This window comes from Cricetulus griseus, chromosome 2 (genome assembly GCF_003668045.3).
Source record: "Cricetulus griseus strain 17A/GY chromosome 2, alternate assembly CriGri-PICRH-1.0, whole genome shotgun sequence".
NCBI classification, from domain to species: domain Eukaryota; kingdom Metazoa; phylum Chordata; class Mammalia; order Rodentia; family Cricetidae; genus Cricetulus; species Cricetulus griseus.
The window spans coordinates 387,595,788-387,620,209 of NC_048595.1; the positions used below are offsets into that span (position 1 = coordinate 387,595,788).

At 38.8% G+C, this 24,422-nt stretch overlaps 1 protein-coding gene across 8 annotated transcripts in view; it reads right to left on the bottom strand.

Moving 5' to 3' along the window:
- The window catches only part of Kif21a (kinesin family member 21A), a 120,483-nt gene extending 96,274 nt beyond the window's left edge, over positions 1-24,209 (bottom strand). For all 8 annotated transcript variants that reach the window (XM_027396319.2, XM_035440832.1, XM_027396315.2 and 5 more), the window contains exon 1: positions 24,007-24,209. In XM_027396319.2, coding sequence (XP_027252120.1) covers positions 24,007-24,050 — 44 coding nt within the window. In that variant the 5' untranslated portion in view covers positions 24,051-24,209. The remainder of the gene's footprint in view (positions 1-24,006) is intronic.
- Positions 24,210-24,422: the final 213 nt, after the last annotated feature.

Consider the following 24,422-nt stretch of genomic DNA (forward strand, 5'->3'; position numbering starts at 1 on the left):
TGGTTTTGTTTTGGTTTTTTGTTTTGTTTTTTGAGACAGGATTTCACTATGTAACCCTGGCTATCCTGGAATTGACTATGTAGACCAGGTTGGCCTCAAACTCAGAGATCTGCCTGTCTTTACTTCTGCCTCTTGAATGCTAGAATAAAGGGATACAAACTCAACACCTAAAATGGTTTCATCTTTAACAACCAAAGAATACATAAAGTATTTAAGGTCAGAAAAAAACAACAACAATTTTTTCAGAAATATAATGTTTAATGGTGTATTGGTAAACATACCTAAATTCCAAGCACATGACAACATAGTATACCCATACAAATCAGGCTTTATATCTTTACTACCTACTCAGTGTTGCTTAAACAGCCACTATGAATAATGGCACACCAAAGGGCATAGAAAATGGATGATGCCTTAAACTTCTTCCTCCGTTAGGCAGACGAATGTTGACATTACAGATGTATCTATTATAACTAGTGCATCTGGTATAATTTGATGAGTAGTTTTTATAAATATTTACTTCTAAACTGCCTCAGTTCCACCTTATGCCTCAAGATGATGCTTTTGCTTTATCCTAAAACTACTTATAGGCTTACAAGTTTATAGGAATATTAAAGACATTCATATTTATAGAAAATATAAAGTCTTGTTTAAAACAAGCAAGTGTGAACCACCTTTCTCTTATTCTGGAAGACCAGTCATATGGTTGAAATTTGAAGCTGAAGGTACCATTCACTGTATTCTCTTTTCAAGACCATGTTACAATTTCTCTTCTATTCTTCAATTCAAATATAAATCTGAATTACCTACCTCAATTTCATCTTTCAAAAGAAGAAAATAGTACTTTAGAAGGCACCATTCAGAATAACTAGAATCGGGCATGGAGCTCTTTAGTAGAGCACTTGCATATCCTAACAAGGCTCTAGATTCAACAGGGTAGGGAAGAGAGACAAAACACACTAAAATTTTATTGTAACACAGTAGTGTTTAAAAGAAGTTGTTTCTAGGTTAAATAGGTAAATTAATAGCTTTTGAATTGAATGCCCAGTTTCTTTCTCCTACTTTGGAAACAACTGGTCGATTCTTCCCTCTTGCTGCTACCTATTCTTCCCTACTCCATTGAAACAAAGCATCAACACCTAATCCCTGGTCCCTCTGCCATGGAAGAACACTATCAAAAGAGGTCTCTTAAGGACAAGCAGAAAGTGTCTCCAGCTGTCCCTATCACACTGCAGTTCTTGGTTCTGTGAAAACTAAAATCAATTTTGACAGATACCAAATACAAGGAATCACTAACACAAATTATTTCAAAACTGACCATGACATTGGAAGTAAAAACACATACATACATCAAGGATTGCACGTATTCGGGCAGCCGTCTGTTTTCCAATATGTGGACTATGGGTTACAGTTATACATGAAATTCTATACATTATTCTATACAAGGTTACTTTAAAGATGCAATACTTGATGTGGTCCTGATAAATCAACAAAGTATCACAAAATAAAAATAATAAATCTGCTTCAATCTAATACAGGTTTCCCACCAATACTCTCAGAATTACCCTGTGTTTTGACTTCACAATGGATTCAAATTTAAATGGGGGAATTTTCTTAGCTTGTTTGCTGGATCAGACCCCAGGCCTCACAAATGCTAAGAATGCACTCTACTAAGATATATTCCCAGAATCTGTTTTATAAAAAGAAAAGAAAAAAAAAAACACCTGATAGGACATTGGTGCAGTGTATATGAAAAACTGACCAAAGTTTAGAAAGATATTCATCAATTTATACCCTTCAAAACTTGTCATTGCCTTTGGTGACTTTTGATGGATCAACCTCCATAAACAGCATAGAAACCAGGCCTTGTATTCTCTTCCCTTTGTATAACAAGAGAAACCTTCAAATCCCTTCACTTAGTGACTTGGATATGTTACTCTTCCTGTTGCAAAGGATGGTGACTGAAAGTTTACGTTTCAACTAAAAGTATGTCATTGTCTCTTATGCTAGAGTTTATTCAATGACAACAGTCCAACTGTCATGGCTCTGAGATCATTAACTACTTTTATATAACTGTAGCTGTTACCTTATCAAAAGATCTACTTGCTATTTAGTTGACATCTGTATGATACAAACAGTCAGAAAAATCACTCTTCTGAAAAATTATTTTTAAAGCTTTTAAATAGCTGGGTGGTGGCAGTGCAGGCCTTTAATCCTAGCACTTGGGAGGCAGAGGCAGGTGGATCTCTGTGTGTTCGAGGCCAGCATGTTCTACAAAGTGAGTTCCAGGACAGCCAGGACCCTACCTCAAAAAAATAAAAAATAAAATTAAAAACACTTTTAAATAGTTACTAAAGAATTTTATATGGTCATGATAAAGATCTGATCCAACTAAATGTGGTACCTAAAGGACCAGATAGTCCCTCAGGGTCAGACAATTAGTATGTCACCAAAGCAGCCATAGGAAGAAATCCCCTCAGGCAAGGAGGTCAGAATCAGTTGGCTTAGTAGTGGGCAAAGAGCATCCTGAATGTGAAATAAAAGTGTCAATAGATGTACAGTTAGCCTCAGGCAGATGCTGTCAGCAGCTGTCAGACATTCCACAATGCTCTGTTATGATTGATAGCAAAATTTTAGTCAACCAAACAAATATTAAATGTCTCCCCTGAATTGATCACTGTCCTGGACACTGTGGAGCTAGTTATTAATTGACAAAAGTTGCTTACTTTAATATATGGAAGAGCCTGGACTAAGCATTCCATGAATACAGAGATGTTTTGTTGTTGATGTTAGTCTAAGACAAAGTTCAATGATGAACTGAGCAGTAAACACAGACAGTAACTAAGGCACAGTGAATGGCAAAACAGTACAAGTTACTGGAACAGTGATACAAGGCAGGGCCAAAAGTTCAGTTCCTGGAATCAAGCTATTGAAGGGCCAAGAATAAAGGTTTCGTTCATTCAGCAAAATAAGTTTATGCCTGCATTAAGTAAAAAGAAAAAAATTAAACAGAAAGCCTGGCTGTTCTTCTGACTCTCTAAAGAGTGGGGGTGACCCTGTATTTAAAGAAGAAATCACGATAGACATGGGAGTCATTAGGAATATGTTAGTGTTAATTGGCCTAACTTCAAAACATGGGCTATCTCTGGAAAAAAAAGAGGCAAAGAGATCAGATGTGCTCAAAGAGATGGTGGAGATTAAAAAGAAAACAAAAACAAAAACAAAAACAAAAACAAAAACCTGATGGCAATGAAATGGAGAATCAGAGAAGACCCTAACATGGTGGGACAGAGGAGAAGAGCATGTGCCTAACACAGAAGACCTGACGCAAGTCCCTGACTTTGAAATCTTGATATTACTGAGATGAATCTAACTCATCCTTTTCTTTTCATTCATTCATTTGTTTGCTTATTTATTTATTTATTTTGGTTTTTCAAGACAGGGTTTCCCTGTGTAGCCCTGGCTGTCCTGAACTTGCTCTGTAAACCAAGCTGGCCTTAAACTCAGAGAGAGACACCTGCCTCTGCCTCTTGAGTGCTGCAATCAAAGGCGTGCACAACAATGGCCCAGCTCTAGTCATCTTAAAATAGGAATAACATAACCTGATTAGAAGACTCAAATAAGAACTTAACTCGTATTCACTCTCAAACTCACAAGGAACCACAAGCTATACAAAATTTATGTTTCTGTCTCTGGTTAGCAGACTGTAACAGCAAATCAGTCGATACATAGTCAAGACCAAAGCTACAGTAAAGGCAATATGAATTGCTAGCATGGGGAGAGGAGGAAAGTACAGTAAACAAGACTTTGCTGTGACAAGAGCTACAGTATTTGGCATCTATGGGATATATGAGAGAGAATTCTTTTAAAAACAGAAGCATTAGAGGGTATGGTGTATAGGGAGAGAAAGAGGAAAAAAATAATATCAATTCTATCGAATTAAATTGTGACAAAGGACTTGAAAATATCAAATATAACATCACATGATATCTAAATCAGTGAGTGAATACAATTTTGCCACATATATTTTTAAATATCAAAGATATTAGCAATTGTTTAAATATTAGTAAATGGTCCTCTTTCTATTATGTAATAAAGCTGGGATAACAAAGTATGAGTTCAGGGTTACTTTTATTCAAATGAAGAACACTTATGAGAGGCCTCTGTATTATTACTCTTCGATGTAGTGGGCAAAGAAAGGGGATTCCTTTCTTTATCCTGTGGCTTGTTAAGTTCTTAAAAAACAAAAACACACAAACAAAAAAACAAAACAAAACAAAAAAACCCAACCAATTAAATTCTGGATCTAACTCTGAGATACCCCAGAGGGAAGGTTTGCACTTTAGAATGTGTATACATTACCAGTCCACATCATTACCACACTTCATTATTCAGGCACTGATAGGGCTGAATAAGGGTGGTAGCAGAAAGAACAATATAGATACACCTCACTGTGTAGGAATAATGTAAACAATGACGGCAGTAACTCTACACCTCACACCGTGCATACAGAATGACAAGTTCTACCACTTCAACTATAGTAGAGGGTTAACCTGTCCCTCTTTCTGAATGTCTATCCATCACACAAATGAGCAAGAGCTAGTTACAGGCAGAAAAGCATGTAGAAAACTAATGTGAACCTGGACATAGTGTTGAGAGCTGCCCAGTTAGCTGATCTGTAAAAATGGCTCTTATATGTGAAGTGACATGTTGAGTGATTAAAACAGCAGCACACAGTGCTGTCCAGTATCCTCCTACACAGCAAATGTCTCTTCTCTTATTTACATAACTCAGATACAAAAACAAAGAGCCCCCTACAATTTCTACAAGATGTTGAGCTATAACTTCTATGTGTCTATCATCCTAATACAAGATACCAGCCTGGACACATAAGGCTGTTTGAGAAATATTGGGAAACTATTGTAACGATAACTCTTTTTTGCCAGTCGCCCAAGCCCCGCCACCACATGGGTGCCCAAAATAACACAGAGAGACTTATATTAGTTACAATGCTGCTGGCCAATGACTAGGATTTCTTATATGCTTGCTCTGTCTTAAGTATCAACCATAGCCATTAATCTACATATTTATAAAGACATGTTATGGAGGACGCTGGCAGCATGTGTCCTCTTCCGGTGATCACATGGCAGCTCCACAGAGAAGGAAGGAAGAGGAAGACAGCAATTTCCTGCTTGTCCCTGCTAATATTCTGAGTCTGCGTGCTATGTCACTTCCTGCCTGGATCACAAGACTTCTCTTTACTACATTTCCCAGAATCCTCCTTGTCTCCTAGTCCCACCTATCTTGCTTCCCTATTGGCCAACAGTGCTTTATTCAATAACCAATAAGCTAAACATACACAGAAGGACATTCCCCATCAAACTATAGCACAAATTATAAACTCAAAGACATTTAACTCAGAATATTATTTAATGAGTGATGAACACAAAAGCATCTAAACAGCATCAATGAGAATTCTCCATTATCAAGCTAAAGGAAGGCATGCTGCTAAATGCCCATATCAAATGATGATACACGTGATTATATTACGGTGACATACTAAGAGTGCCCACAAATCACCAAAAATTCTGCATTAACATAATAAAGTCATTTCAGCCCATGAACATGTTCAAATCACTTAATTGACTTGTGTTTTGATGAGAAAAGTTTACTGAGCAACTACTATGTACAAAGAGCTGTGGTAGAGTCTTTAGTTAGGAGCTAGGGATTTGGCTCAGCGATTAGGAGCACTGGCGGCTGCTCTTCCAGAGGACCTGGGTTCAATTTGCAGCACCTACATGGTAACTCCAGTTGGAAGGGATGCAAAGTGCTCTTCTGGCCTCCACAGGCACCAAGCACGTACACAGTGCACAAACATACATGAAGGCAAAACAGTCATCAATAATAATAGTTTTTTAAATATATCAAAAAAGAATCTCCACATGTGACAGCTGATTTTGGTTGTTAACTTGACTACATCTGAAATTAACTAAAACCCAAGCAGCTGGGCACACCTGTGAGAAATGTTTTTGGGAGATTGGTTATCTGAGGTGGTTAAGATTCACCCTAAATCTGGATCATTTGAGGTCAGAAGACCTATCCCAAAGCTAGGCCAGACTTTCTGGTGGTGGCCTACATAAAAGGAATTCTTTGCTCTTTGCCTGCTTGCCATCACTCTCACTGTCAAGTTCATCTACACTGCTGCTGAGACATTCATTTCTTCACTGGCATTAGAACCTCTGACTTTGAAATTCCAATGTAGACTGAAAAACTAGCTGACACATTCAACTTCTAGGCTTCAACAACTATTGGTGTATTGATCTTTCTATTAGGAGACACTCACTGTTGGACTACCCAGATCACAGTCTATAAGCCACTGTAATAAATCCCCTTTAGTATATATAATATATATATGTAAATTATATATCCATTCTATTAGGTTTGTTCCTCAACAGAACCCTAATACACCTTGCTATTGTGTTTGCTTAATTAGTCTCTCAAAGTCTTGGGGCTTAGGTCAGCATGTTGGGGTGGGGCGGGAATGGTATTTGTTTTCTTTGGGTTTCTCAGTCTTTAAAGACAAGAGTCTCTTGCAGAATTCATGATGTAGCTGAGGATAGCTTCAAACTTCTGACCCTCTTGCCTCCACTTCTCAAATGATAGCCATTACAGGATGAGTCCATAACACTTCATTTATTGCATGGTAAGTATTAAACCCAAGGTTTCCTGTGTACTAAGGCAAACAACCAACTAAGCTACATTTCTAGCACTTGAGTTTTATTTCCATTGTTTTCTCTTTATAGGAAAATGACCCATACCTACCTTGTCAAAGAATGTGGTATAAGGAATATTAAGTGAAAGAACTGATAGTAAAGAAATGGATGACTAGAATGGAATAGCATGATATATTGTTCTGATCTCCTTACCACTTGTATTGGGTTGAATAATCTCTAGTGGACATAGTTCTATCAGTAGGAATGCTTTGGAAATTGATTGATCAATTTTAGAGACAAAAGGAATATCATTACTCAATTTTTTGAAAGATGATGTGAAGTTGGAAGGTGATATGTGAGTTACCTCAGGTAACTTGTCTAGATGTACCTAAAGACATACAGATGCTTCTGAGTAAGATTATTTTTTTATTCTATATCATATATGAGTAATTAGCCTAGAGGTAAATTGTCTCATTGTTCTCCAGGGTAGTTTCTAATCACTTTCTCTTTACTCGCCCAAAGATGTCACATTCAGACAAGCTGGGTGGTACAGGTTTATCATCGAGCTACTCTGGAGGCTGAAGCAGGAGAATCAGAGAAGTTCAGGCCTTCCTGGATCTATCTCAAAGTTTAAATAAATTAACGGGGGTGGGGGGGAGCTGTCAATCCCCAGCACCTGAAACAAGAACCAAACACACACGTTTTTATTGTTCACTGACCCTAATGAACTACCTGATTTTTACTCTTCCATTTTCCTGGCTGCAAGGAACTAAATACCATTGACTCTTGAAAGTTCATCATCAAAGCAGACACCTTCCCTGTGATCCAAGCTCATATGTTCAGAAAACCACCTGACATCTTTATTGTAGTGTCCAATATTTAGAGCAACAATCAATACAAAATAGAGCTATTGATCCCATTTCTTTCCAAAACATCATTTTTCTCTCAAAACTCATTTTCTTCCTAAGAAACCATGTGTCTGCTACTGTCTTATGACAAGAGTTACCTACTGTAAAGGCATACCTAACAGAAGACTGAAGACTGGAGCTAGTAATGACAGCAAAACTCTACCAATGGCAGCCAGGCGGTAGTGGCACACGTCTTTAATCCCAGCACAAGGGAGGCAGAGGCAGGTGGATCTCTGTGAGTTCTAGACAGTCTACAAGAGCTAGTTCCAGGACAGCCTCCAAAGCCACAGAGAAACTCTGTCTTGAAAAACCAAAAAAAAAAAACAAAAACCCTCTACCAATGGCAAATGTTCAGCATTCCTTGGGATCCTTGTTTAGATCTCTGAATGATGAAACATATCATCATTCTACCCAGAAAAAAAAAAAATCCACAAGAAATTGGGATTGATAGGATACATAACCACAACAACCAAAAACAAACCAAAAATATACAAATAAGAGTACTTTTAAGCTGTATCAAAATAATATTAGAAAGGAAATATTCCAGAAAAATTCCACAGGGCTTCTTGTCTATCTCAGTCAAATCAAAGCTAGCCAAGTAGTAAATGTTATTAACATCAGGAAATGGATATATAGATTTTGTCTGAGTATGTACATGCAAACTTGGATGTATGTGTGTACTTACATCTTTATGGATGTGAATGAACAGCTGATAATACATTTTTGGAATCAATAATGATGAAATTTACAGAAAGGAAATGAGGGAAAGGACAGAATTTGCACATAAACTGGGAAAGCACAAAAGGCGAGCAGATGGGGGTGGGGCGGCAGAAGAAGGGGAGCGAGGGGAACTGGGATGCAATTGGGATGCAAAATGAAAAATAGTTTTTAGATTAAAAAAAAAGTTAAGCATAATGCTAAGATCGGGAGATTGCAAAGACTGAATTTCATGGGACTTAATCATTAAGAAATTACACTGCCACTATGGAAAATATGAAGTTCTCCCTTCTGTCTACAAAAGCGGCTATTGTGATTACAAGGGCTGCTGAGCAGACTCCCCCAACAGGTTATACATCACATGTGCACAATCGTTTTTTGGCACGTTTTGTGGAATAGCCATTAGGTCCTGTATTGACATGCACATACTCCCTACAAAACTGAGTTCATCTTTTTTTCCTCCATTTTTTTTTTCTTCCAGAGATTAAATCCAGTGCTTCACACATGCTATACATGCAGTTGTCTTTGGAGCTACATCTCCAGCCCTTGGCTGAGTTCCTCAAGGGCAAAATCCATACCCAATTCATCTTGTACCTCCCTAGCAAAGTTTGCTGAATCACTCGTTCTTAGCAGGCCTCAATAACTAGTAAGCCCAAGTGAACTAAAGTGATCCACATTGCTCTGAGCCAAATTTAAATGGAACGGTCAAAGATGAGAACTATTACTGTCCTTACAAATTCAATTATTTCACTCCTGGAATATGCTAAATAATTCCTACTATGTCATGAGTCTTTTCTGTACATTTTTATGTAATGTACACAATAAAAGTACTACTCACTTCACACTCAAAGTCTAAGACATAAAGAGGGATCACATTATTTTTCCACAGGGATTACTTTTATAATATCATCAACCCAGAATGAATCAAGTGAGCTGATGTAAATAAATCTGAACTCAAAGACTAACATTGGCAAAGCCATGTTTTAAAGATTCAATTATAAAAGAAATTCTATAATGCACAAATAATCATACTTAATATCCAAAAGTACAAAGATGATTGCTTTGAGAAACAGAAATTCTTGTTCGTGCTTGTATTCTCAGGTAAATATAGAATGACTCCGATTATAATATAAAGAAAGCAACTGAAATATTTAAGCATGGTTTAGAGTATGTATGTGGAGAACTTAACTATGACTGCGAATGGTACTTATCTTTACTTGCATTGTACTATTTCTATCATGGGTGATCATTATTTCAGCAACTTATATTTGAATGATTCTTCTGACTGTCAGAGCTAGGAAAATGTCTATCTGAAGTTATCTGAAGCTGTGTGTTTAGCTTTCTGCCCAGCACACTCATCTTTTACCACAGTGTTTCATTTCACAGTGTGTCAGCTTGGGTTACTGACACAGCTCAACAGCTGAGTTTAGGCTTCATCCCTGTGGTGGTATTCATGAGAATGGTCCCCCTAGGTTCATATATTTGAATGCTGGTCCCCAGTTAATGAAACTTTTTAGGAAAGATTAGGACGTGTGGCATTGTTGGAGCAGGTGTGTCACTGAGGATAGACTTTGAGGTTTCCAGAGGCCTTGTTAGACCTAGCATCTCTCTTTCTCCCTCTGTCTGCTGCCTGGGGATCAGGATGGAAAGCTCTCAGCTACTGCTCCAGCTCCAAACCTGTTTGCTTGCCAGCATGATGATCATATACTCATTTTTTAATACTGTAAGCAAGTTCCCAGTTACAAGCTTTCCTTTATGAGAGTTCACCTTGGTCATGGTGTCTCCTCACAGCAATAGAATGGTAACTAAGACAATCTCTAATACCAAGAAGGGAAAAGTAAATTTGTTTTCTAAGCAGGTTTATTCTATAGTACGGAAAAGAAATTCAGGATCATTTAAGTTTCAAACTTCATTTGTTGACATATCTTATCACAAGCTTGTTTTCAGTGTAAACAAAACTAGCTATGTTTACAGTGCTTGTTCTATGTTACTAGCTATGTTACAGAGCAAGGGATGGAAGAAGGTAGTGAAGGAGGGAGGAAATCAACCAATAATATTCGTTCATTTTACATTTAGCTATTGTCATTAAAATTATATAACATTATATGTATTATCACTACAAAAAGGACAAGCAAAATTAACCACATATCTTTTTAAGTTAGCACATCTTCACAACTTCAAGGCAGGTATGTCACACTAAAATAATTAAATGTTTGCTTAGGGATTAAGGAGAAAATGTGTGTGTACATGTGATCTCTTTGAGGTTCTTAGCAACAAGACAGTTGATGTAAATAGAAATGTATTTAGGTTAAAAGCATACTGAGGAATAAATTTTAAGAGATTTAGGGACTGGCATGGCAGTCAGCCCACCTTATAAGGCAACAAGCCGGAAATCACTGACAATTGCCTACATGCAGAGAGAAGGACAACACAATTCTACCAATTGTGTTAGTAGAATTTGCTCTCTACCAACTAAGAGGAAAACACTTTTCCCAAAAATGGCCCCCAAATTTAATCTTGATCTTGACTACACAACTTACCTGGCCAGAAAAGGGAAGCCAAAACACCATTCTGCTGGGTAAACACAAGCTGTATTCAGCGTGTGTTATCTAGGCCATTACCTGCTGTGAAGGCACTACCTTTTTCCTTCCTCATCAAAGGCAGACAGGGTAACTGGAAAAGGCAGCCCAAGTCAAGACCTCAGAGTCTCTATTAAGAGGTACATTTTTATAAATTAATCTAAGCTCACATTTATTGAGGATTACCATGTGCCAGGCACCATTCTCGGTGTTTTATAAGTATTCAGTTAATTCTCGTAACGAGTATAATCATCTTCGTAAATAAATCCAAGATGAAAGTGGGATTAAATAAGCAGAGTGCATCAAAATATCTCTCTACCTTGAGGTAAGCAATGAAGAAGTTATATGTAATTACTGGATATTACCTGGAAGAGGAGGAAAAAGAGCATTTTCTTTCTATAAAAGAGAGGGAGAAGAAGAGAAAGAAAGGATGGGAGAAAATGGAACAGGAACAGGGTTGAGGCTAAAAAAGAGTCTAGCATCTCCTAAATATTCCTAAATGCAAAGCATCTACAACATTATAATCCTGACTCTTTCATACAGGCATTAAAGTCTGTTTCCACTAGAAAACATTCTGAATTCGTATCTTTGTGAATCTAAAGTCTGTTCTTTTCTCTACGCTATTTTGCAAAAGAAAAAAAAAATGGAGGAGATGAAGGGTGGAAAGAAACAAAACTAAGAGGGAAAGCTGATCACTCAGAAGCAAAAAGTGGAAGAAAAATCTCTGAAGGTATAAAGGGAAGGGGAGAAGACAGGAAGAGGGCCAATGGGGACTCAAACACAATTAAGAAGCAAAGTAGTTCCAGGGCTAGAGGGCATCAGACATCTACAGTCTACAACATACTTTACAGAATAACCAAAGAAGAATTTGAAGGTTCCAAAAACCTTGATTTAATGACTGCATGTTTTATAATTTCTTAAATTATAATACTGTACCTCATAAATAAGCATGATGATGTCAACCTTAAAAAGAATAAAACTCAATTAATAGGGAATGTAAAGCAAAAGCAGAGAAGAACTCAACTAGCCCTTAGAAGTTCCTCAATAGACACTATGTTAAGATGGCATCAATGCCTCAGAGTCTTCATGCTATCACTTGGGAATATAGGCTGCCATGGAATAGAACCAAGATTGGTGCCTTCAACCCTTTATACTCCTCTTGGGTGTCCCACCTTGTGGTGGTTTGAATAAGAATGCCACCCCATAGGCTCACACACTTGAATGCTTGGTCTGCAGTTGGTAGAACAGTTTGGGAAGGATTAGGTGGTGTGGATCTGTTGGAGGAGATGTGTCACTGGGAGTGGGCTTTGAACTTCAAAGCTTATACCATTCCATTCTGTCTGTCTCTGTGTCTGTCTGTCTTGTGCCTGTGGATCTGGATGTAAAGCGTTCAGCTACTGCTCCAGCACCATGCTTGCCTGTCTGCTGACATGCTCTCTACCATGACAATCATGGACTTTAATTAACCCTTTGGAACCATGAGCCACAATAAACTCTTTTAAAAGTTACCTTAGTCATTGTGTCCCTTAACAAAATAGAAAAGTAACTAAGAGATACTCCCGAATCAGTAATACTTCTGAGAGAAAAGCAAAGACTTACCTAGACATGCCAGGCTGTCACTGAACAACTGTATACCATTAGTATTTGGCCTAGTACTGTACAGCCTGTGGGTGGCTTTATCAAAAGATGCCCAGCAGCCACTGCAACACATTATAAGGTCACAGAAAAAGCCAGTCAGACGATATTTTTTTAATATTTATGTGAAGGTAAGTACAGTTAACAGATGACCAAAACTTCCAAAGTTTCTCAATAAACTCTACTCCATGAATATTAGGAAACCAATATCAGTTCATGTTGTTTATTAATGTTAATATATTTTATACTATATTATCCAGGTTCATTCAACTTCTTAGTGAATTTTGTTCAGGAATATGTGTATATGCGAGTGCATGTGTGTGTGTGTGTGTGTGTGTGTGTGTGTGTGTGTGTGTGTGTGTGTGAAAGGGAGAGAGAGAAAGAGAGAGAGAGAGAGAGATTAGTTTCAATATCAAAGCCACAGCATTTTTTTTTTATTTCAGGAGATTTTAATCTCAAAATATACCACAGCCTTCAAGCTGTCATGGGATACGAGAGAAAGCTGGACAGCTAACCTGTCACAAGCCTGGATGACATGGAAGTGAAATGATTTTAGAGGTGACCAAGGTTGGATTGGTGTCAGCACACACATACAAATGCAGTTGGATGGCAACTTCCAGTTTTGAGGAGCCCAGGAGGGCTGAAAGACATCCCCACTGGAACAGAAGAGGGTAAATTTCAAACTTTCCCTGAATCAATTGTGTTTGGTTCTAAATCCAGAGAAAGTCATATAAACCAGACAACTAAGACAAAGAAAGTAATAGCTTGGTATGGCAAAAGATCAGTGCTCTGGTTTCCCTGAGGGTTGAAGAACTATCTATAAATTCAACAGGATGATGTGCCCACTCAAGACCATCCAAGACTACCTATGAAAGAAGCTAAGGGAGCCCGGAATTCAAAAACAAAGTTAGGTCCAAGGCTCCTTACTCTTAACACCTCTGAAATCATAATCAGTTAAGGAACTAAAAACAATGCCAGTGGCCATGGTCTTGCTAAAGACTAGTTAACTCAGGGTGGGGGAATGAGAAAGACCTACACAAGACAACTGCCTTAACCAAACTTTATTCCTTGTTTTTCCAAAACAGGAATAAACAATTCCTGACAAGTTATTTGTCTACTACTGAAAAAAAATGTAATATAAGTAGTAATTGTCACTTAAGACATCATTGCCAAAACTCAAGGGGATATAGCTAACAAGTAAATACATACACATACGTATACAAATACAAATAGAATCCTAATGCACATACACGCATACCTACATACATGCACATGCTCATATTCAGATATTCAGACATATACACACATTTACTAAGTGTCAATAATTTAAGGGTTCTAATACATTATTCCTTTAATTCTACAACAAACATATATATTATATCCATTTATTTAGTCCACATCAGCTTCAACATTTATTGGGCTACTGTAACATAATTTTCACTTGAAAGGGAAGACAACTCCGGAAAGTGGATGAATAGTTTTCACCCATGTTAACAGATGCACTGAGTCACTGTCACTTATCTCCAGGCCCGGCTTCTGAACCGGCAGTGGCTGTCATACATTAAGAATGAGTAAGGCTGACAAGTTCATTGAGGGGCGGACTTCATAATCTTGCCTTACTAGCATGACACTGAAATCAACCGGACTGACAGATCACAACTACCCACAAGAACTAACAACATCTTGATGTTAATTTTTAAATAGACTATGGTCCAAGAATGAAAAGACACTAAATGCCACAAAATTGGTATCAAAATATGCTCAAACTTAAAAGTCCAAAACCACCAAAAGTCTTTGAATTGTTCTATGTTGAGACCAACAGTCACAGGATACATGTAAAAGGTAAATGAAAATTATGATATGATATGCCATAACAATATAAAATTATGAACTAAAGCTAACTAAGGAAATTCTACATTCAAAGGCAAAGAAAGACTAAATGGGGGAGGGGAGGTAACAAGGCTTAATTGTTTAAGAAATTAGTTTAAAAATAAAACCAAGGACAACTAGAATATACTGCCAATTAAAAGACAAGTTGGCAAATGAAAATTCAAAATACAGTACTGTATTGTATTGTATAAATTGACAGTCAAAGATGTTATAGATGTCGCATTTGGACTGGGGATGCTTACACAACAGGCCAAAAAGCCAGGAATGAGATCTCTAGTCTCAAGTTCAATGGGCAATTCACAACTTTCACTTTACAACAGGATAGATGCAAACTAGGTGACCAGTAGGCTGCTGGAACCAAAGTACTCTGGACTGAATAGAGATGGAAAGTGAAAGAAATGCCTTTAACGGGTTCTCATTTTTTCAAGAACATGACCCAATTACAGCTCTGTATTTTGCATCAAATGGTTAGAATAACATTTGGGCGACAATGTCTATAGTACTCTAATACAATATATCTTGATCGGGGAATAGGTAAAAAGTTCAAAGTAATCATCAATACATCTTTCCCTGAGAAGCATGCCCACTCTGAGTGAGCAGCACCCTTAACCTTTGACCCCAGGAAAAAGTCACTTGTAAAGTCACTACTAGTGAACATACATCACCAACAATAGCAGGAGTCAGCACATCTCTTAAAATCTATAGTTTTATGAAAATTCTTGTTGATTAAATTATTGCTTAATTTGCTCAATTTAACACTTACCATATGAAATTGTTGAAAAAAAAGATGGTAATATATATTTAACATATGCTTCTTAATATTTTTCTAGAAAATTCTTATACATTGTAAAATGAAAATGTCAAGCTAGAAAGGGTATGTGCTGATTATAACTGCGATGGAAAAACACCAAAACACAATGAAAATAGCCTGAAAGAAATACACCAAAATTTGTGTTAGTGAACTTTGTTTTCCTCATCTATCCCACAGTACTTTTGCTAATGGGATATTATTTCAATAATGGGGGAAATTGAATAAAAGAATTTCCTTATACAATTAAAAACTGACGTAAAGATAATCAGACTTGACTTAAAAGAGTGATTGATGCATTCCCAGTTTTTAATCTTCTTGGAAAATGTCCACAGAAAAGGCTTTGCACACAGCTCTATCTGTACATCTCATTACTGTGTATCTCATTATACCATCAAGGAACACAGGAAAAGCGCATTGATAAGGTCTGGTCAAACAGCTCAGATGTTAAAAGTAATTAACCTGGACCTGAATTTGGTTCTCAGATCCCATATTAAGTTGGAAGAGGGTAATTTACCCTACAAAGCTAGCCTCTGACTTCTGCCCAAGTGTCCAAACACATCATTTAGACCCACACAATAATAATAACAAATATGTAAATTCACTGTACCATTGCTATCTCTGGCCCTACTAGCTTACCCACTAAAGTATTCTTGAATTCACTCTACACTTTAGTGACTTATTGCCAACTCAATGAGAAAAGGCATTGAAAAAATATTAGCTATAGTTTCAAAACTCATATGTAAGCAATCCAAAAAGAACATTTACAATTTTAGTATCTAATTTGGTCCTTATTCTCTTACATTATGCGAAACAAGTAAACAGTTGGACTCAAAAAACTGATTGTCAATATGTAGTAGCCTCTCCCGCCTTCCCCTCCCTCCCCACAGACACACACACACACACACACACACACTCAAAACCATGACAACTGAAAGCCTGTTTGGGAAAAGAAATAATTAAAATGGTAGATACTACTAAACCGTAAAAAGAGAAATTAGGTTCAGCAGAGTAGGGTGTTACATGGTTTACATATGTAAAACTGGGAGGCTAGGCAGGGAAGGGTTTAGCATTGTAGTACCATTCATGGCAATTAAAACACAGTAAGATAATCAAAAACAGACGCCAATGGGTCACACGCTGAAGAATGGCAAAGCCAATCACTAGAGTTTGTAATATAACCAACTCACACACTCTATCAAATAATCTCTAATATTACTTTCCAAGGACCTTTTTGATCCTCTCCTGGATCCACTGAAGTAAATGAAAAAGCTACCTAGGCAAGACCCAAGTTTATGCCAGGGAAGAATCCAGACTTAAACAGGTCTCTGCCCATCTATCCAGTGTTCACCCTACTGTTTGATCAGCCTTGATAGCATTTATTTAGTATTAATATTTACTATCACAATAGTGTATGTAATATGAGTGTATAATTGAAATTCAATAATTATGTGATAAATGAATGAGTTTGATCCAAGAAGTAAAGATCAGAATGAATACTGTGGAGGACAGAGATGTTCTTTACCACGTCAGCACACCATAATGGACTATAACTTTTCCTTCCTACAGCCTCGGAATTCTGCTCATTGGAAGAAAAGTCTCTCTGACTTAGAACACTGGCTGACTTTGTAGCTGTGTCAAAAAATGGGAACATCTACTCTGAAATACGTACATAATATTCTAGACATTATATGATACATGTAAATATATAATTTCTTCATCATATTCAGAGATCTGTGACACTTTCATGCCAAGTCACAGACATAGCTTTCCAAAGTTGAGAAGGATGTCTAATCCAAGAGCAAGGAACAAATCTTGGTCTGCCCTGGGATTTTTCACCATTGAGTGGGCCCATGAATCTTACTTTTCCTTATCCACAGCTGAATTTTTTTCTTGTTCTTTCCTCTTACGGAAGCAGAGGATGGAGTTGAACAGTCATCCAGATAGATTATCCCTGAGGTTAAATTATGAATGACCTCTGTACATCTACATCTCAGGGCCTCCACTGTTAACTCTCTGAATAAATAAATGGCCCTGAGCATCGATCCTCTTGATGGGGGCTTTCTGTTTTAAAATCCATTTTGCCAATAATTCTAGGAATACCAAAATTATGTTTAACATAAAATTTCAATTATTTTTAAGAAACAAGTGGATTTTAATGTAATTCTTAAACATTCAACAACATTTCATAATGCTTTGACTGACGGTCATTGCTTGAAATAAAGCTGCCACTATGGGAAAGCTATTTTAATACTCTGAGAAGATTAAAGAGTTAATCCACTGGGAAAACCAGATGAAATCTGTTCACAAATGCCCCCCATCCCCTCACCCCCAACCCCCAGTCAGAAGGAAATACTAAAATGCCAGCAAATTTGCTGCTTATGATTAAAATTGTTCTAATGATATATAGTATATATTGCTTTTTAACCAGTATGCATCTTGCTTCCTAATCTGTAGCTTGGATGATGCCAGACCATGAATGATTTCGACATAAAGTAATTTTTAAATCAGAGAGTAAATATGACCAGCACATTGTATATCTTGGAGAAGACCATCCATAATAATGAATAATTACATTATTTGGAGGAAAAACTGATGAGAACTGAAAGAGGAGATTATAATATTAACCTCCAGGGTAATTTCTGTTTTCATGATGTCACTAAAACTGAAAGCCCTAGTACACATTCACTACCCCATAATTATGCATTAGGATAGTGACCAATTAGCAAATCAGATGGCAGGAGTACAAGTAGCAGTGATAATTAAATATGAAACCTGAAATCCCATGCCATTCTAAACAATAAACTTGTTCCACCATACCTTTCACACTTACACACTGGTTAGTTTTTGTCAACTTTACACAAACTCCAGCGTCACCTGGGAATAAAGAACCTCAAATGAAGAAATGCCTCCAGCAGACTGGTCTGTGGGCATGTCTGTAGGGCATTAATTAATGATAGATATGGGAGGGCCCAGAACACTGTGAATGGTGCTACCCCTCCACAGCCTGCCCTGGAGTATATAAGGAAGCACTTTTCCTCCATAGTTCCTGTCTCTGTTCACGCTTGAGTTCCTGCCCTCACTTTCCTCAATAAGAGACTGTGACCAGGATGGATAAGGTCAAATAAACCCTTTCCTTCCCAAGTTATTTTTGGTCATTGTGTTTATCACCACAAAGGAGGAGAGGTATTAACCCATATTTGAAAGGAAAGAATTAATTCATGTTTTATAAATAAACAGTTTCATTGACTTTGAACACATTTCACCTTTTCTCTTTTAAAGACCTCTTCCCTTTCATTTCTTTCAATGCCTAATCCAAAGACATACAAGGGAGATGCTCATTGTATCAAGGAGAATATCTTACAGATAATGTCCTCCTAGCAGACAAGACTAGGGGACTCAATTTTTCCATGAGGCACCTTTAGAACCAAAATATGATGTCAACTGTTTGTGAGCAACACATGAACTTTTCAAAGGTTATTTTAAAAAAAAAAAAAGAAAGAAATTAGAAACCTTAATCACAGCGACTGTCTTTCATTTTTTTTAGTTTGTGTTGTTTATTCTATTTTTGTTTTGTTTTACTTTTCCGGGACAAACTGTGTTGCTTTGGAGCCTGTCCTGGAATTTGATCTGTAGACCAGGCTGGCCTCAAACTCACAGAGATCCACCTGCCTCAGCCTCCCAAATGATTGGATTAAAGGCATGTGCCACCACAGCCTGGCAAAATATTCATTGTTATCATAACTGAAGTAGAGAGATAAAAACCTAGAAATTTTCCTCAGTATCAAAAGAAATTTAACTGGACAGATTATTGGAAAAGACAAGTTTGAAGTTTTAAACAGTTCTTTCCTGTCACTCCAGAGGCATCAGCAGCAGTGGCAACAGTCACATTTAACAGATGGCGCACAAAAAGACCTTAGGATCTTCATAGCTTTGGGTTGTCACCTCAGTGTGAGGGAAGCAGAGGAAAAGTATAGGGCAATTGTCCAACCCAGCCCTTAGGTCAGCTGAGAAATAAGTGGTTCAGGCCATGTGTAGTGGCGAGTGCCTTTAATCCTGGTACCCAAGAGGAAGAGGCTAATGTAATTAGGTGGGTGGCACTCTGAGTTCAAGGCTGGCCTGGTCTACAAAGTTCCAAACCAGCCAAAGCGACATAGTGAGACTGTCAAATCAATGAAAGAATAAATAAATAAATAAATAAATAAATAAATAAATAAATAAATAAAGCAATCAAAGCTTCAGTAAAGTGAGAACACAGCAAAGTGAAAAATAAATGAGCCAGGCATGTAGTGCACACCTTTAAGCCCAGCACTAGGGCAGCAGAGAAAGGCAGAGCTCTGAGTATGAGGCCAGCCTGGTCTACAGAATGAATTCACAAACAGCCAGGACTACAGAGAAAAACCCAGATGCAGAAAAAAAAAAGAAAGAAAGAAAGAAGAAAGAAAGAAAGAAAGAAAACAAATTTGATGTTATGCACTAATCCAAACTCAGCCATATCAGAGCCCTGCTAAAGCCAACCAAAGAAATTTAGTTGCCATATACGAAAATGTAAAGGTCCTTTCTGAATCTCCATTGTTGAGCAGTCCTTGGGGAATTCTGCAAGCTAAGGTTTTTGAAAGGGGAAAAGTAACAATTTTTTTGTCTGCATTCAGAAAAAGGAAACAGAAAAGGCCACATCAACTCATAATGTCTCAATGTCTTACGTGAAGAATTTAAAATGTTTTACATTTTACTGATTTTTCCATTTACTGATTTTTACAGCTTTTAGTTAAGCCAACAGTCAATTCAGTGTAAGACAATTAAGATACTAATAGAACGGGTGCTGTATTTCAGTGTTCACTTTTGTAAGTGCAATCTACCTAAGCCAGACAGTCAACTTAATTACTATGAAGTAACATTTTACATGCATACATGTTTATATGGGCATTCATGTATATTTGTGTGCATAGACCCACACACTAAAAGTATATGCTCACTATTTGGTATATTCTCTGTCTAAAGGTACAGTTAGTCTGTGATTCTTTCTGTATCTGTGAGAGGTTGTACTTGCTACTTCTTCCTTACTGTGAAATTACAGAGCAGCATCACCAGTCAACATGAATGCCACATATTTGCTTCTATAGCTTCTATTACCCACATTCCTAAAGAGAAAAATCTGGATGAAATTAAATTTAATATTTTATTTAATTCAATGACACCCAAAATATTTCAGCATGTGAACAAGATAAAATTACTGAGCTAAGAGCTTTCATTTTTCAGACTGGAACCTAGTATATGAACATTAACGCACATATTAACACTAATACAAAATTTTCATCAGAAATACTTCATCAGTATTTAGAGTTCATGAACTTTACAGCTGAAGAAAATAAATCCATATGACTAACATATTCAAACACTGGTAAAAAGTTTCTAGTAACTGGATCAAATTAAATCTAAACTTACGTTTGGGCCCATGTGCTCAGCAGGTAAAGAGGTGTTTGTTGTCAAGGCTTAAGACCAGAGACTGACCTTCAGAACCACATGGCAGGAAGGAGAAAAATAAGTCTCACATTTATTTTCTGATTGTCACAAAGGAGTGTGTTTGTATATGCATGTATACACACACACACACACACACACACACACACACACACACACACCACAAATAAATATTTTAAAAAGATTTAATTTAAACTTAAATGTCAGTTATGCAGCACTAACTTTTTTGCAGGTCTTCAACAACCAAATGGAATTGAACATTTGGATTGTCTTCTGAATCCATCTCTGTTCTCAGTGAAAGAGAATCTACAGACAATTCAAATGCCAAAGTATCCTCAGAACCTAAGTCAAAAGCATTCTTCCTAAATGAGAAACTTGCTGTTTAGCATCTTTTCCCTGCAAAGGCTTATGTGTAAAGCACTTGTTTTGCAAAACCTCTAACAGGACAGTACAGTAATGACCTTTAATAATACCAAGCCTCTGACTCCAATAATACATAAGCACCTGACAATGCTTTTGCTTTTATGAAACACAGCCAAGTCTCCACTGCCTACCATTCCATTATGCATTAAAGAAGGCCTCTGTTAACTTTGTGTCTAGATGCAACATTTGTATAGATTTGTTTATCCTGCTGATGAGGTTTGCCACAAGCTGAAGAACAGATTGGATTGGAGGACACTGGAAAAGTTAAAGTTCCGGGCCTCTTTGTGAACTCTTGTCTTCTCAAGGATGTCAAGCTACGAATAGTCTGCCAAGGCTGCTCATTTGTAATTGAACCAGTACAAGATCAGGAGGAAGCAAGTGACCTTTTAAAACCAAATGAAACTTGGCAAGGCATGGTCTTGTCTCTCACCTACATGGGCTTCCTGGATAAGAACCTGAGCCATCAATTTAAGCTGTCTGGATTGGAACCCTGTTTCTATCATTGGCTACCAGTTTAGTTGTGGAAGGTTGATTGAATAACCTTCCTGTTCTCCATCAGTAAGCTGAAAATAAAAATAATAGCATTTAATTCACAGACTCTGAGGGAGGAGATTTTTGCCTGATATGAAACAGGTGAACACTGTCTTCACTCTAATATATGATATATACGTGCACCATTTATTATTAATTTTAGCTTAGAAATCATAACAGACATAGGACAGAATGTTCAATATATGTTTATTATACATGAATATATAGCTAAGCACTTTATAAATATTATTACGGCATGTGAATATAAGCTGTTTTTAACCCATATAAAATGAGTTTAGAGAGTTCGAACAAGAGAACAATGTATTTTAATGGGGGGGGCAGTTTCACCAAACTGAATCTTCTCAATGTAGGTCAAGTTCCATTAGGGTTTTGACAGCTACCCCTGGTGGTTAACACCTGTCATCCTAGCATTTGGAGGGCTGAAGGACAGATAAACCTTTTCCAGGAAAATGAGACCCATATCATTCATACGTGCTACCAGACAGAGCAATGTATTTCTAGGTCATCACCACCTTAGGCCTATTTGCCAACCAACTAGCCAATGACATGGAAGATGCACACATAAAAATCTCAAATCTTTTTTTTTTTGGTTTTTCGAGACAGGGTTTCTCTGTGGCTTTGGAGGCTGTCGTGGAACTGTAAACCAGGCTGGTCTCGAACTCACAGACATCCTCCTGCCTCTGCCTCCCCAGTGCGGGGATTAAAGGCTTGTGCCACCACCACCGGGCTTCAAATCTTTATTAAAAACAAAAACCAAAAAAAAAAAAAATGGCTTCTCACAAGCAAATTTTATTTTCATTAACAGTTTGTGCTTGGTTTGTCTTCCCACCTTTCACAATCAGAGCTCCAGGTAAACTGGCTCTTAATGGCCTTCCTGTATTTTCCTTCCATTCCCCTGGCCCTGATGTAGACATTAATTCATATTTTCAGTCCAAAAGAAAGGTAGTAGAGCTGGGCGGTGGTGGCTAGTCTGATGTACAGAGTTCCAGGTCAGACTCCAAAGCTACACAGAAAAATCCTGCCTCAAAAAAAAAAAAAAAAGAAAGAAAGAAAGAAAAGAAAAGAAAAAGAAAGAAACATAAAGCTAGCTGGGCGGTGGTGGCGCATGCCTTTAATCCCAGCACTCCGGAGGCAGAGGCAGGCATATCTCTGTGAGTTCGAGACCAGCCTGGGTCTACAAGAGCTATTTCCAGGACAGCCTCCAAAGCCACAAAGAAACACTGTCTGGGAGAAAAAAAGAGAGAGAGAAAGGAAGAAAGAAAGAAAAGAAAAGAAACGTAAAGCTGTCATCTCCATTTGGTGGTAATTTCATTACCTGCAAAATAAAGAAATCAAAACACCTTCCAATTTCATTTTATTAAGACAACTATCCAAGGCATCTAAAACTGCCACTTCTGTGCCTAATCAAGATTTATCACTAAAATAACCATAGGAATGATTACATTACGTAACTTTTAATAATTTCCAACAAATATCTTCACAGCGGAAGATGTTGACTAATTCTGGATTTCTTTGAAGACACGTTATCTTTATAATCTTTAAATTGTAAATGAGTTAACAGTATTTTATCGGAGAGATAGAAGTCATGCACTTGGTCTGGAATGAATGCTTCATTAATTTTTCAGTGTGATGATGCTGCAGTTTTCCAAGAGCAACCCTACCCTCAAGAGTTCTTCTTGCGATGCATGCAAACAGTCGGATTACAGCAAATATCCATGTCACCGTCACTAAACACAACACAATCCAGTAACCAGGATTTCAAAACTCAACCCCCCGGCGTGTGTGATGTCACTGTCAACATCCACGGCTCTTAACTAACCAACCTCAGGTGGTTTCTCCCAGTCGCCCACCTAACCCTCGTCTAGCCGACGTTGGTTGCCTTCTCCAGACCTCCCGCGGGTGACTGTGTCCCTCCCCCAACACACTCTCCACGACCACACCTGTGAGACCAGGTGCCACGACGCACAACACTGCGGGGACCCGAGTGGGCGCGGGCGGCGCGCTGTCAGCCGGACGCTTTGTCTGCCGCTCCAGGCCGGCGCGGCGGGCGCTGCGGACGGACACCTCGGGCCGACCTGCAGGTCGGCAGCAGCGGCGGTGACTCCCAGGGGCTCCGGGAGGCGCTCACCCGAAGGCCGAACGGGAGGCGACGGTGCAGCGAGCGGCGCCCGGCCCGCGAGGGTGGGTGGGGGTGAGGGGCGGCCACCGCTGTCCCCGAGCAGTCGCGACGCACGGGCCCGGGCCAGGCAGCGGGGGAGCCCGCCGGCTGTCCTCGGCTTTCCCTCCCGCCCGCAGCTCACCTGACAGCCACGCGCACAGAGCTCTCGTCCGCGACGCCCAACATGCCTGCGGCCACCCGGGTCTCAGCACGGTGCCGAGAGCTCCGGGGAAGCAGCTGCTGCGGCGGCGGCGGCGGCGGCGAGGGTGGCGGTGGGGAGGACTCAGCTCCGCGCTCCAGCCATGTTGGGCGACTGAATGGAAAGGTGGCGGCGCCCAGGAGCGGGAGGGGGCGGTGACTCGGGACGGCGCCGCCCCTTGCCCCCACTCGCCCGGCTCCGCTCTGCCCTGCGTCAGCCGCGGGCCGGTCCGGTGCGCCCCGCCCCGGCTACACGGCCAGGCGCGACACCGCGCGGAGGAGTGCGCACCCCCCCTCCCCGGAGGCTCGGCTGCGCGTCCCCGCAGCCACCTGCCGGGGGCTGCAGCACGGACCTTGACC